At 40.8% G+C, this 14,891-nt stretch overlaps 1 protein-coding gene across 1 annotated transcript in view; it reads right to left on the bottom strand.

Annotated features, from left to right (window-relative positions):
* Positions 1-14,891, bottom strand: part of tmem65 (transmembrane protein 65) — an 82,743-nt gene that overhangs the window by 17,071 nt on the left and 50,781 nt on the right. The window contains exons 3-5 of the mRNA XM_060824265.1: positions 14,417-14,484; positions 10,416-10,470; positions 4,871-4,913 (exon numbers count right to left, since the gene is read on the bottom strand). Of these exons, the coding sequence (XP_060680248.1) occupies positions 4,871-4,913; positions 10,416-10,470; positions 14,417-14,484 (166 nt within the window). The remainder of the gene's footprint in view (positions 1-4,870; positions 4,914-10,415; positions 10,471-14,416; positions 14,485-14,891) is intronic.

Here is a 14,891-nt window from a genome sequence, read left to right as displayed (position 1 = left end):
GGAATGTGTATTTCCAATAACAGACAAGTGAAGACCTCATTTAAGGGGTCAAAAAATTGCTCTAAACTGATGTGACCCATCACATTAAAATTCTAATAAACACTCTTCAAAATTGTTTTCATTCAATAATTAAATTGCTTTAATCAGAATAGAGCAGGACAAAAGTGTTGATTAATTTTTCATTTGTGTAAGATCTATGAAATATGCTAATGTATTGCAGTCTCAACAAATCCAAAGATCTCGTACAAAATATCCAACATTCCAAAAACAGTTTATCCACTGTCTAACAGACACTGAAACTGATGGCTCTCCACCCAAAGATGATATTCATTAGTCCAAGTAGTGAAAAAGTACACAATATCCAATGACTCCATGTGCTTTTTTTTAAAATCTAATTCTTTACCTAACAATCTGTATATAATGTGGAATGGGTTAATAGATTGCAAAATTTCCATTTAAGAATAAGTTAGCATATATCTTGTACACGAATCAGTCAATGCTCTTAGATATCTGTTCAACAGAGACTACTTTTGTAAAACAGTTGTACAGAGAAAGTACTTCAAGTGTATTTCTTGTCTTTAAGAGCATAGACAACTGAGAATATAATTTTTTTAAATATTCAAGGGATGTTTACTGCTGGAAAATATAGCACTGATGGCTCATATCCTTAATTCGCTTCAAGAAAGTGTTCGTGAACTGCCTTTTTGATTCACTATAATCTGTGCAGTGTCAGTACACCCACAATACTGTTGTAGAGTTCCAGGATTTTAGACCCGACAATGTACAGTTGCTCCAAATCAGGATAGTGTGTGTGTGTGAGTGTGAGTGTGAGTGTGAGTGTGAGTGTGAGTGTGAGTGTGAGTGTGAGAGAGAGAGAGAGAGAGAAAATGTTCTCAGTAATGTTCCTATACATTTGCTGCCCTCACACATCTCAGTGGCAGAGGATACAGGTCTAGAAGGTGATAAAGCAGCAGCATGGGCAAACCGCTATAACACACCATGCAGATGGTACATGCCAGTTGTACATCATGCTTGTGATGGAAGTGAATATTCAAAAGGTTCCTTTTAAATTAGAGTCACTTACAACTTAAAATATTAACAGTTTCTCTTACTACAGATGTTTTCAAACTTGATTATGCCAGCAATGACTTTTTTCCATTAACAACAGACGGTGGAAATGATATCACACAAGCTGCCTTTGCCTGAAAGATTACCAGCCTTTCGGTTTGGAGGTGCACACATCCTGCAAATGGACAGCATTCCATCACATTCCTCACTTGTGCCTTGTAGTGGGCGGATAGGCTTTGAGTAGTCAAGAAGCAAGTTACTTGCAGAACTTCCAGGTTCTGACGAACTGTTGTGACCTGAAATATTTACACAGCTGAGCCAATTCATTTCTGGTCAATGATGACCCTCAGGAAGTTGATAGAGAATTCAGTGGCAATGGTGCCACTGAAGCTCAAGGGGAGATAATTACACACTCTTGTTGATGGTGGTCTTACCCTGGCACTTGTGTGGCACAAATGTTACTTGCCAACGATCAAGTCAAGCCTCCAGCAGGTCTTGTTGCATGTTGATTGCTTGGGTAGGTAAGAAATTGTGAATGGGACTGAGTACTGGAATTATCAGTGAAGAACTCCATTCTGATATCATGTTTACCTCATGGAAACCCTGTCACGTCCTGTACGAACCTCCAACATCCAAAAGCATCTTCCTTTGAGCAAGGTATGACTACAACCTGTGGAGCTTTTCCATAATATCATTGACTTCAGTTTTGCTAAGGCTGTTGATATCTCTCTTGGTCAAATGCTGCACAGATATCAAGGGCAGTAATCCTCATCTCATCTGAAATGTTCATTATTCATTCATGGATGCAGGTGTCACTGGCAAGGTCGGTATTTGTTAAACATTACAATTGTTTTTGAACTGAGTGACTTGCCATGGCAATTGCACAGCCAACCATGTTGCTATGGGTCTGGAGTCACATGTAGGCCAGATCATGTTAGGACATTTCCTTCCCTGAAGGAAGTTAGTTTACAACAATTGATGATTGTTTCATAGTCAAAATCACAGGGATAAACTTTGTATTCCAGAGTATATTAAACTTCATCAGTTGCACTGGTGACATCCTTACCCAAGTCTCCAGAGCATTATCTTAGGCCTCTGGATTGCTAATGCAATGATATGACCAGCAGACCATCATTCTTCAAATAAACTCTTACCCAAGTTTGCCAAGGTTGTAATAAAGTCCAGAGCTGGTGGTCCTAATGAAACCCCACACTTTAAAAAAGACAATAAAAGGCTACATTTGTCCAACTTTCAAGGACAGAATAGATCAGAGCAATTTTCCACTGTCGAGTAGATATAAATCTTTTAGCTGTACTGGAGCAGTTTGGCTGGGACACTGCTCATTCTAGAGCACAACTAGTGTCCTGGTCCAAACACGCCGAGCTACTTCTTCAATGGCCTTTCCTCCATCTGAATCAGGTCAGAATTGCGGATGGTTGCTGACGATTACACAATATTCAGCACCATTCATGAATTCTCTCTGGAGCTAAGAAGAATGAGAGGAAATCTAATGGAGGCATACAAGATGCTGAAGGGGATTGAAAAAAAAGTGAACTTGTGTGAATCAATCTAGAACGAGGGATAGAAATAACAGTTTTAGGGTAAGGATACTCTTTGGCTGAGGGATAGCAGATTTAAAACAAAATTGAGGAGAATTTTGGGTTGGGATATCTTGTCGGCATGGATGGATTGGACCGAAGGGTCTGTTTCCATGCTGTACATCCTTATGACTCTAAATTACTTCTCTCAAAAGGTCTGAAACAATTGAATTCACTACTCCAGAACACAGTGGACACCAGGATATTGAGTAGTTTAAAAGAGGGAATAGACCTATTTTTAATTAGTAATTTTTAATTAGTAATGGGCTGAAAGCTTATGATGAGCAGAGAGGAAAGTGCAGTTAAGGCCAATTTGAGATCAGTCATGATCGTATGATGGAGCAGGCTCGAGGGGCTAAATTGCCGACTCCTAGTTCTTGTACTCTGTTCTCAGGTACTATGGCAGTCCATGTCCAAATGCAGCAATTCCAAGTTTGGGGTGACAAGTAACATGCTTGTTACCATAGCGCCAAGTAATCACCATCTCTAAGACAGAATCTAACCATCACTCCTTGACATTCAATGGCATTATTAACACTGAACTATCAAAATTCTGAAGGCTACCATTGACCAGAAACCGAACTAGGCTACATATTTAAAAACTACGAGCAGATCAGAGGCTAGGTAAGTGGCACGTTACTCACTTTCTGACTTCCCAAAGCCTGTTCATCATCTACAAGGCACTGATTATGAGCATGATTGAATACACCCCATTTGCCTGGATGGAAGCAGCTTAAAAAAGTTCAAGAAACTTAACACCATCCAGAAAAAAAAGCATCCCACTTGACTAATACCACATCCACTACTTTCCACGTTCATATTCTTCATTGCATGCGTACCATTTATGCGATGCACTGCAGTAACACACCAAGGCCTGTTTGAAAGGACGTTCCAAACTACAATCTCTCCCACCAGAAGGGCAAAGGTACCAGACATCTGGAACACCATAATTTATAAGTTTCTCTCCAGGACACAAACAGTCCTGACATGGGATGTTTCATGCCAAAATCTTGGAGCTCCCTTCCTAATAGCATTTTGGGTAACCCTGCACCAACAGGTTCAAGAACAGAACTCACCATCACCTTCTTTAGGACACCAGGGATAGGTAATAAATGCTAGCCTAGCCAGCAACACCCTCATCCTGTAAATACATTTTTTCCAAAAGCTCCAGCCAGAATACTGTCAGGACCTACAGTTTTTAATCACCTAGTTGTTTCTTCACTGCCTGCCAATTTCCTGAGCCAAAATACTGAAATAACTGGCACAGCAAAAATATGTAGATCAAAGAATGAATTTACCAAAATCTAAATAAAAACTGAACAAACTGTGGTTGCTGTAAATCAGAAGCGAAACCAGAAGTTGCTTGAGAAATCAGAGTTAAGCTTTCAGTCCAGTGACCCATCCTCAGACTGATGGTAGCTAGGAAAATGTTGTTTTACATGCAGAAGATAGAGTAGGAGGAGGGGGTAAGTAGTAAATGACAGGTGTGTCTAGAGCACCAGGAGAGAGAACAGTTAGACAGACAAAGGGGTAGATAACATTCTGTCAGGGGTACGGAATAGATGTTAATGGAGACTATTAGTGGCTAACAATGTAGTGTGTCATGGCCTTGTATGTGTGTACCTCCCACAACAGGACTTGTTATTACATAATCTGCCATTACTCACTACCTATTGATCGTCACTAACAGTCTACATTAACAGCTGTTCACCCTCCCTGGCAGATTGTTATCCACTCCTTTGTCTGTCCAACTATTCTTGGAATTCATCCCCACCTATCGTGTACTCCTCACCTCCTCCTCCGACCATAACTTCTGCATTTAAACTGACACTTTCCCAGCTACCGTCAGTTCTGAGGAAGGGTCACGGGACCTGAAGCATTAACTCGGATTTCTCTGCACAGATGCTACCAGACCTGCTGAGCTTCTCCAGCACCTCTGTCTTTGTTATCAAAATCTAAGTTGAACAGTTAAAGTTGATAGAAGCTGATAAAGTAAAAATATGGCCGTAAGTATTTGTCAGAAGTTATACAGTTCAACAGCAATGTTAGTTTCATACTGCTCATTAAAAACACATCCTTCAGCTGAATACAGTGCCCAAAGAACCGCTGGCTTGTAGGAAAGTGGGGAAATGCTAGAAATATGACAAAAACTTAATCTGAAGTCCTCGTGTTTATAATTATTCAAATTCATAAGTTATACTTACCCCAGGCCAGCTACGTCAGACACAAGGTTGCCGAGCGCTGCAGCTGTTTGGTTTATAAAGAAAGGATAGAATTAGTCAAATTATAGACAGAAGGTCAACAAATTGGGTCTGTTTCATAAATAATTAGACGGCACAACTTTATTTATTTCCCTCTGCTGAAGGCACAATGCTGAAGTACAGTTAATTTGGAGAGGAGATTCTTGATCATGTGAGTTGCCCGAGGGTACACTTGAGACGGACATCGCCAATTCCACTCTCCCCTGACAGTCAAATACGTACATACTACGCAGCAGGACTCATTGGAAAGTAATTACAACAGACTCCGGCTGACTTCTTCCCTCAATAATCCCAAGATGGTAATTTTAGGATCTTTCACCACTGCCTGCCTGATTAGTAAACTCGGCACACACTGGGAATTGAACCTGTGATTTCTTTAATGGATTTGCGAACACGTGGGAGCCCGTAGTGCACATTCGCCCGTTGTGATAGACATGGTTCGAGCTCATCAATTGCTGTATTCAACACAATTCAGGACCAGGAAATGAAGTGGTCTTTGTAACGACATTAATAACACCCGGCAGACAGTCACTCTTGGACACAAACAGATGTGGCCTGATACTTCAAAACAGTGAATGTCGAATGGCTCCTTGTGTCTGAAACCCTGTGGTTACCATGCACTGTGTGCCTGGAGTGTAGGCTGTACTCGGTTTAGGGCAGTTAAAATCATCTTATCAACTTCTTTTAAACCTTCAGAATGGAATTAATCTGAACTTGGGGCCTTTTTTCAATCCTTATTTTTCCCATTACCGTTTTTATGCTCGGATTATTTTGGTGACTCCCTGTACCTGCTTGGAATTTAAGTGGCAATGTCTTCCATGACTGAAAATACTGTCAAGTGTTCAACATGAAAGGGAAGGGAGTGGGGAGGGCAGGGGAAGGGAGAGTGGGGAATTGGGGGAGGAAGGGGAGAGCATGGGGGTGGGGAAAGGGAGAGGAGAGCGGGGAATTGGAGCAAGAGCGAGGGGTTGATGGGGCAAGAGGAGACCGAGAAGTTGGGGGGTGGGGGAAAGAGACCGGGGGAAGGGAGAGCAGCCGACAGGGACGGGGGAGCGAGGAGGTGGGGTAAGGGAGAATGAGGAGTGAGATCTGTGGGGGGAGAAGGGGGAGCGAGGGGATGAGAGCAAGGGGAGGGGAGAGGGAGGGTCAGGCGGGAGATAAATTGTGGGTGGGGGACGAGGGAGCAAAGTTTTACTGATGTCCATATTTCTGCCTTTCAACAAATGCAATGTAACCAGTTTTCTTGGGTGTAAATGTAAGAGCCACATCAGGCTATATCACTTGCTTTGTGTTTTTTAGCAGTTCTTCAAGCCACAGTCAGAAATTGAATGGAAGGTATGAAAAGCCTAAAAATAACTAGTGGATTTATTGAGTTACATGACAATACACAGTTTCTCTCATTTCACTGGCTTGTAAAAAGACTGCTTCATGCTGAATAAAACCAAGACAATAACATGCACTAATGATGTTGTTGTGGTTCTGTTCGCCGAGCTGGAAGTTTTTGTTGCAAACGTTTCGTCCCCTGGCTAGACGACATCATCAGTGCTTTGGAACCTCCTGCGAAGCGCTTCTTTGATGTTTCTTCCAGTATTTATAGTGGTCTGTCCTTGCCGCTTCCGGTTGTCAGTTTCAGCTGACGCTGTAGTGGTTGGTATATTGGGTCCAGGTCGATGTGTTTGTTGATGGAGTTTGTGGATGAATGCCATGCCTCTAGGAATTCCCTGGCTGTTTTCTGTCTGGCTTGCCCTATGATAGTAGTGTTTTCCCAGTCGAATTCATGTTGCTTGTTGTCTGCGTGTGGGGCTACTAGGGATAGCTGGTCGTGTCGTTTCGTGGCTAGTTGATGTTCATGTATGCGGATTGTTAGCTGTCTTCCTGTCTGTCTTATAGTGTTTTGTGCAGTCCTTGCATGGGATTTTGTACACATTAGTTTTGCTCATGTTGGGTATCGGGTCCTTTGTTCTAGTGAGTTGTTGTCTGAGCGTGGCTGTTGGTTTGTGTGCTGTTATGAGTCCTAAGGGTCGCAGTAGTCTGGCTGTCAGTTCTGAAACGCTCCTGATGTATGGTAGTGTGGCTAGTCCTCGTTCCGTGGTCTTTCTCTTAGGCATCTGTTGATAAAGTTGCGCGGGTATCCATTTTTAGCGAATACCTTGTATAGGTGTTCCTCTTCTTTTTGCAGTTCTGGTGTACTGCAGTGTGTTGTGGCCCTTTTGAATAGTGTCCTGATGCAGCTTCGTTTGTGTGTGTTGGGGTGGTTACTTTCATAGTTTAGGACTTGGTCTGTGTGTGTTGCTTTCCTGTATACCCTTGTGGTGAATTCTCCGTTCGGTGTTCTCTGTACTATCACGTCTAGGAATGGGAGTTGGCTGTCCTTTTCTTCTTCTCTCGTGAATCGGATTCCTGAGAGTGTGGCGTTGATGATCCGGTGTGTTTTTTTCTATTTCCGCATTTTTGATGATTACAAACGTGTCATCGACATATCTGACCCAGAGTTTGGGTTGAATTTGTGGTAGGACTGTTTGTTCTAACCTTTGCATAACTGCCTCTGCTATGAGTCCCGAGATTGGTGATCCCATGGGTGTTCCGTTGATTTGTTCGTATATCTGGTTGTTGAATGTAAAGTGTGTAGTCAGGCACAAGTCCAGTAGTTTAAGTATGCCGTCTTTGTTGATAGGTTCCGCATCCTGTTTTCTGTTCTGTATGTCCAGTAGGTTGGCTATTGTTTCTCTGGCTAGGATTTTGTCAATCGAAGTGAACAGTGCCGTCACGTCGAATGAGATCATGGTTTCTTCTTTTCTATGTGTATATTTCTGATGATGTTCAAGAATTCCTGTGTTGATTGTATGGAGTGTTTGGATCCGCTGACCAGGTGTTTCAGTTTCTGTTGTAATTCTTTGGCCAATTTGTATGATGGTGTCCCTGGTAGTGATACTATGGGTCTGAGTGGGATGTCTGGTTTGTGTACTTTAGGTAGTCCGTAGAATCTGGGGGTGTTGCTGCTTTCCGGTTTCATTCTTTGTAGGTCAGCTTTGGTTATCTGTCCGTTTTTTTGTAGATTCCTTAGTGTGTTATTTATTCTATTGGTGAGTAGTGGTGTGGGGTCAGATTCCTTCATTTGGTAGGTGTTGGTATCTGCGAGTAGTTGTTGTGCTTTTTGGATGCAATCTGATTTATCTAGGATGACCGTCATTCTGCCTTTATCTGCTGGTAGTATGATTATGTTCTTATCGTTTCTTAGTGCTTTCAGTGCTTCCCTTTCCTTGGTGTTGAGGTTATGTGTTTGTCTTTTCCTTATCATCATAGGTACGACAGTTTGTCTCACTGTTTGTTGTGTCTCTTCTGTCAGTCCATTGTTCCAGTCCAATGTAGTGTACAAAATCCCATGCAAGGACTGCACAAAACACTATATAGGACAGACAGGAAGACAGCTAACAATCTGCATACATGAACATCAGCTAGCCACGAAACGACACAACCAGCTATCCCTAGTAGCCACACACGCAGACAACAAGCAACATGAATTCGACTGGGACAACACTACTATCATAGGGCAAGCCAGACAGAAAACAGCCAGGGAATTCCTAGAGGCATGGCATTCATCCACAAACTCCATCAACAAACACATCGACCTGGACCCAATATACCAACCGCTACAGCGGACAGCTGAAACTGACAACCGGAAGCGGCAAGGACAGACCACTATAAATACCGGAAGAAACATCAAAGAAGCGCTTCGCAGGAGGCTCCAAAGCACTGATGATGTCGCCTAGCCAGGGGACGAAACGTTTGCAACAAAAACTTCCAGCTCGGCGACAGAACCACAACAACGAGCACCCGAGCTACAAATCTTCGCACAAACTTTGAACTAATGATGTTTTCTTATTAGCAGCACCAATAAGAATTAATGGGCTTCTCAAAAGCTATTTCTCATTCTGGGGAAATAAGTTCTTAACATACAATTGCAAGAGTTGACTTTGCTAAACCTGAACAAAATACAGAGCACAAATGTAAATCATTTTGCACTGTAATTGACCTATATGTTCTGAGAGTTATTTGAAGAGATGGAATACGTAGTGAAGGATTACTTCCTTATGGATATCAAGATGCACTGCAGAAATTTACCAAAGTTCCTTAGACCAATCCTTCCAAACCCATGACCACTTCCATCTAGAAGGACAAGGGCAACAGATATATATAGGGACACCAGTAATTGCAAGTTACCCTCCAAGCCACTCGCCATTCTGACTTGGAAATACATTACCATTCCTTCACTTTGCCAGGTCAAAATACTAGGATTTACTCCCTAGCAGCACTGTGGGTCACCTAGAGCACATGGACTGCAGCGGATGTTTTTTTAAAAAAAAATCATTCACAGGATGGAGGACACCACTGTCTTGGCCAGCATTTATTGCTATCCCTAATTACCTATAGGGCAATTAAGAGTCATCCATTTTCCTGTGGATTTGGAGTCACATGTAGTCCAGTCCAGATAAGGTTGGCAATTTCCTTCCCTAAAGGACATTAATGGACTAGATGGGTTTTTCCAACAATCGACAATGGTTTCATAGTTTCACCAGACTCTGAATTCTAGATTTTTATACAATTTAAATTCTGCCGTGGCAGTATTAGAACCCAGGTACCTAAGTGTCTTAAAATTAATAACCCAGCAATAATACCACTAAGCTGGGCAGCTCAACACTACCTTCTCAAGGGCAACTAAGCATGGGCAATAAATACTGGCAAGCCAGCAATGGTCACATCCCATGAATGAATAAAAAAATTAAACAGTAGATCTTCCACCAAAGAAAAGAAATTGAGATGGTGACAAATAGGAGCTGGCAGGCATACGTTTTATAAGGACACAGACGTGCACACTTACAGCTAGAAACTGAAGGTAATGATAACTAAAGCATACTGGCTGTCTTCATGACCCCAGGTTAATGGTGTAACATCATCTTGTAATGTGGTAGCCAACACAAACATGTGCTTGAGTAAGTTGAAACAGAAAAACCATTAAGAGGTAATTGAAGCCCAGTGGATATTTGTTTGAAAGTTAGGTACTTTGTGAACTGCCTACAGATACACAATAATGGGAACCAAGTCTGTCATGCTGGCTGCTTCAGCAAACTAAGCATCCGGTTGCTGCCGTGTAAACATGTCCTGTCCTGAACAGTAATTGAAATGTCATAACATTTAAGGCTAAGGCCCAAGTGCTGGCAAGTGGGATTCGTGTGGACAAATTGGTGCAGAGTTGATGGGCTGAAGGGTCTCTTTTGTGCTGCATGACTCGGTCAGAAACCTAACTTCCATCGAAGTGTTACACCCACAATTTGCTATACAGGGTGACAGCCAATTCTTTCGGAATTGACCAATTTCAAAATTGTGGCGAGATGGGAATAAAACATTCCCAAGTACACAAAATTGACAACAACCCAGAAGCAATTCAAAGATTTCTTGAAGGGACTAAAATTATTTTAAGAATGCTCACCTGCCATTGTGGAAATGCCAAAAATAACTCCAATGGATAACTCAATCTGTGTCCCCTAAGAAAAAGAGCAAAAATTAATATTGTAATAAAATGTTTCACTACTTTAAGCTATGCACATGTTAAGGTCTGGCTCATTTTAAAGTGCTACTCTAAAAGGTAACTAGAAAATCATTGCTGTACAGTACAATATAATAAAATATTTAACTTCATAATACTGGGTCAGTTTCAGTCTAATACTGCATACCATTTGATCCCAAGCTCAGAGTCATAGAACTGTTCATCACAGAAACAGATCCACCAATCCAACTTGTCCATGGCAACCAGATTCCCAAATTAATCTCATCCCATTTGCCAATATTTGGCCCGAATCCTTCTAAACCTTTCCTACTCACATACCCATCCAGATGTCTTTTGAATGTTGTACCACTTCCTCTGGTAGTTCATTCCATACATGCACTATCCTTTGTTTGATAAAGTTGGCCCTTTGATCCCTTCTAAATCTTTTCTCCCTAAACCAATGCCCTCCAGTTTTGGACTTCCCTCCCCTGGGAAAAAGACTATGACTATTCATCCTGTACATGCCCATCATGAATTTATAAACGTGTGTAAGGTCATCCCTCAGCCTCCATACTCAAGGGAAAATAGCCCCAACCTATTTAGCCTTTCCCTCGAGCTCAAACCCTCCAACCCTGGCAACAACCTTGCAAATCTTTTCGGAATCCTTTCACAACATTGTTCCTATGGTAGGAAGACCAGAATTGAACACAGTATTCCAAAAGTGGCCTAACCAATGTCCTGTCTTCTCAATTGAACTATGACATGGAGACAGACAGCTGAACCAAATCAGACTCCCTCCTTCTGTATTCACAACCGAGTAAAATTAAAAACTTCAAAGAGGCACAAAATTGACCACAAAAAGATTCTTAAATCAGACTTTATTTTGAATGTTCAATCCTAGATTATGTGAATAATCAATTCTCAACACCAGCTTGTGGTTTAAGTGAAAGATTCAGCAATTTTTTAAACAATGCAATAAACTTCAGTAGAGCAAAGTTAAACGATCTAATCTAATTTAGCTGTTCCATAAACCCAAAAATCTTTGGTTTCAGCTCCATTCATACAAAAGACAAACAAACACAAATAGATAGATAAAAGAAAATAAAACTTGGCAAATTACTTAAGTGATTTTCACAATGTGTTGTTTCACCAGCATAGATGATTGTTTCTTGGTTGATTTTTTTTTTGAAGATGTTGATTGGGGTCACCTTTTACAGTTCACTCAAATAAAGGCAGTCATGCTTTTAACTTGGTTTTCTATTGTTTGAGCTTCCAAGAGCTGCTCATGTTAAGTTAGGCAGAAAGCTTTCAAATTTTTATGCTGTAGCACCAACAGGCAGATTCCTTCTCACAGAAAACATGAGTCCAAAACCTAATTCATACACTAACCACTCCTTGACAGACTGACCATCTCCAGCATAAGCCCCAGTTACCGCACAACATCTGCCATTTGTTGGAGAATAAAATACCTTCCAGACATATTGGAACCCATTCCAAAGGTACTGACCTCATTAACAGCCATACTCTGCTACCTGCTTAAACATAATGACCTCCTCTGATATCGAAGGGTCTGCAGAATCTTTTGATGAGGAACCAACCTGCAATTAATTTTCAGGCCTGGTCTCACAAATAAACAAAAACGTTTATTTGATCTGTTTACCTTTTAACGCAAGCTGCTAACTATAGTCCAAAGTCATATTTAGCCAACAGTTCCCAGTTCACTGCTTCAAATCAAAATTGATAAAACAATAAAAATGAAAATAATGAAAAACCAGTGTGGCATCTACTATCAGACTAAAAGCACTTTCCCTTTTTCTAGTACAATCCAATCAGCTTTTTTTTATATATACAGTATCTCCAGCAATTCTCACTTAGAATTCAGGTAATTTCCCGAATACCTGGCAGAGATATATTATAATAGGGTCATTTCAACAATGGATGGCAAAATAATTATAGGAGAAAATAGGGAGGTCTGATAACTATTTAACTCATGGATTGTCTTGAGGATCCTGTTTACTTTAGTTTGTTAGAAATTTATTTCCACTGAATTTCTTCTATGGTAATTTTTGAAAAAACCCTCAAATTACAGGGAGTTCTTTAAACAACTAGAACAAGAAATTAGAGTTTCTTGCTGCAGACAACACTTGCAAGTGTGCTCAAAATATAGTTCCTTTGTAATTCCTTCAGTAAGCACATTCTCTTGCAAGTAATTCTGCAATGCAGTCCACCCAATTGCCTATTTTTTTTCCCATTTTCAGAACTGTAATGGGCAACTTGAAAAATAATTTCATTGGATGTGGCCGTCTTTGGCAAGGCCACCATTTGGTGCCTATTATCTTGTTTCCCTTTCACCTGGATGAACTTCTGTCACCCAAATCCCATAAAGTATGCCCATCCCTTTCCTCTAAGCTTTATAGAGGAACCAATCCTTCCATGACATTCCTTGGTTCATCCTTACAGCTCCTGTTTTCCTCTCCCACACGCTTTCCTCTATAAGCATAAGAGATGCAATATTTCCCTGCACGTTTCCCATACCATTATCCTGGGCCTGTATCTAATAACTACTCTAAGCTTCATTGCGTGGAGAAGATTTCACAAAAATGTTCTACTTGTAAGCCTGATCTTCCCCTTACTTGCCAATTTCATCACCCACCTAGCTCTCATTCTGATGTCCCAATCTTTGTCTTCTGCATTGTCCCAGTGAAGCTAACTATAATCTCAAGGAACAATATGGCATTTTTCTACAATGTCCTTTGCAACCGTTTAGCCTTAGTTGTGTTTAAGGACTTCAGGCCATAATGAGGCTCCTGTCTTTTCTGCAGTCAGTGCTAACAATAAAGGTTAATTGGGAAGATGGATTGAAAAGCAAATTGATAATTAGAATGCCACTTTCAACATATCACTTAAACAACTGTTCCTGTCCTTCTGTGACTATTTTAGACTGCCTTTAGTTCTAGAAATCACCTTCCAAAACTTCCAAAATTAAAATCAAAGAAAAGTTATGGCACAGAAAAAAGCCATTGAGCCCATCCGTAAAAAATTCTAATTTTCTCTTTCTAATTCTACCTATGAGCGTCAGGTGCTTGGTTAATCAGAGAGAAACAAAAACTGCCTACGTGCTTAGGTTATGCAAATATACCATTGCCAAGGAATGCTTAATGTATCTGATTACTGGAAGGTACATAGACACAATTAGGTGTAATCCACCATGCCAGTTTCATGGGGTGGCATGGTGGCTCAGTGGTTAGCACTGCTGTCTCACAGCTCCAGGGACCCGGGTTCAATTCCACCCATGGGCAACTGACTGTGTGGAGTCTGAAAACATTCTCCCCCGCTGTGTGGGTTTCTCCGGGTGGTCCAGTTTCCTCCAACAGTCCAAAGATGCGCAGGTTAGGTGGATCGGTCATATTAAATTACCCGTAGTGTCAGCGATATGCAGACCATTATGGATTAGCCATTGGAAATGCAGGGTTATGGGGATAGAGTAGAGTAGAGTGGTGGGTCTGGAAGGGATGCTTTCCAGATCTTATTGGGCCAAATGCCCTGCTTCCACATTCTAGGGAGTCTAAATAGTCCCCAGTTGCCACGCTTTCAGATGTCACCTGACTGAAGTCAAACAAAAAGGATTTTTTTTTTCCCCTTGTTCAAACTGACATTGTACTGCCTGCAGTGAAGCACTGTACAGATACATTTTGCTTCTATACAAAACCTATATAGTAGACTTACCCTTGAATCACAGCATGGAAGTTAGCTATTCAGAGTCTAATGTTCATGATTTTGTGCTCCACACAGGCATCTTCCCACCCCAAATCAAATCCAATAAGAATTTCCTTTCCAATCCTTCCAAATGTCAATTAGAGTCTAGTCACATTTCTTAAAATGTTCCCTTTAAGATTAGTGTCTATGATAAACAATGAAGCAAAGGACATAGGTGGAGTACTTACTGCGACAATCATTATAGCATTGTCCAGGAAACCAAACCCAATGAAAGGTATTGCACTGTGAAGAAACACTGTAAGACATAAACATAATTGATTGAAAGGTGTTTTCCCCAAGTAAGAAATTAAATAGAAACTCACTATAATTAAACATTACAATTTGTGACCACAACATAATTCTAACAGTCAGCTTAAAAATAAATATATTTTCACTTAAATCTATCAAAACTATATTGATTTACACATTTTATGCACCAAGATTTACAAAAATATCAAAATTGTAAATTCAGAAATCCCTCTCAAATCCAAATTATCATCAGTCAAACTATTCGTCACTTAAATGTGGCTTTCAAAGGATTTTACAGAAAGCTACAGAAAACTTTATTTTCTACATTTAGCTGAACAATTTTCTTAGATATTTTCTTTTCTCCTCTTGCATCTCTCATTTGGTAATTCTGAGAGGAAAATTGCAACATGGCAG

This window comes from Hemiscyllium ocellatum, chromosome 4 (assembly GCF_020745735.1).
Source record: "Hemiscyllium ocellatum isolate sHemOce1 chromosome 4, sHemOce1.pat.X.cur, whole genome shotgun sequence".
In the NCBI taxonomy this organism is placed as follows: domain Eukaryota; kingdom Metazoa; phylum Chordata; class Chondrichthyes; order Orectolobiformes; family Hemiscylliidae; genus Hemiscyllium; species Hemiscyllium ocellatum.
This window is presented reverse-complemented; position numbering and strand designations above follow the sequence as displayed.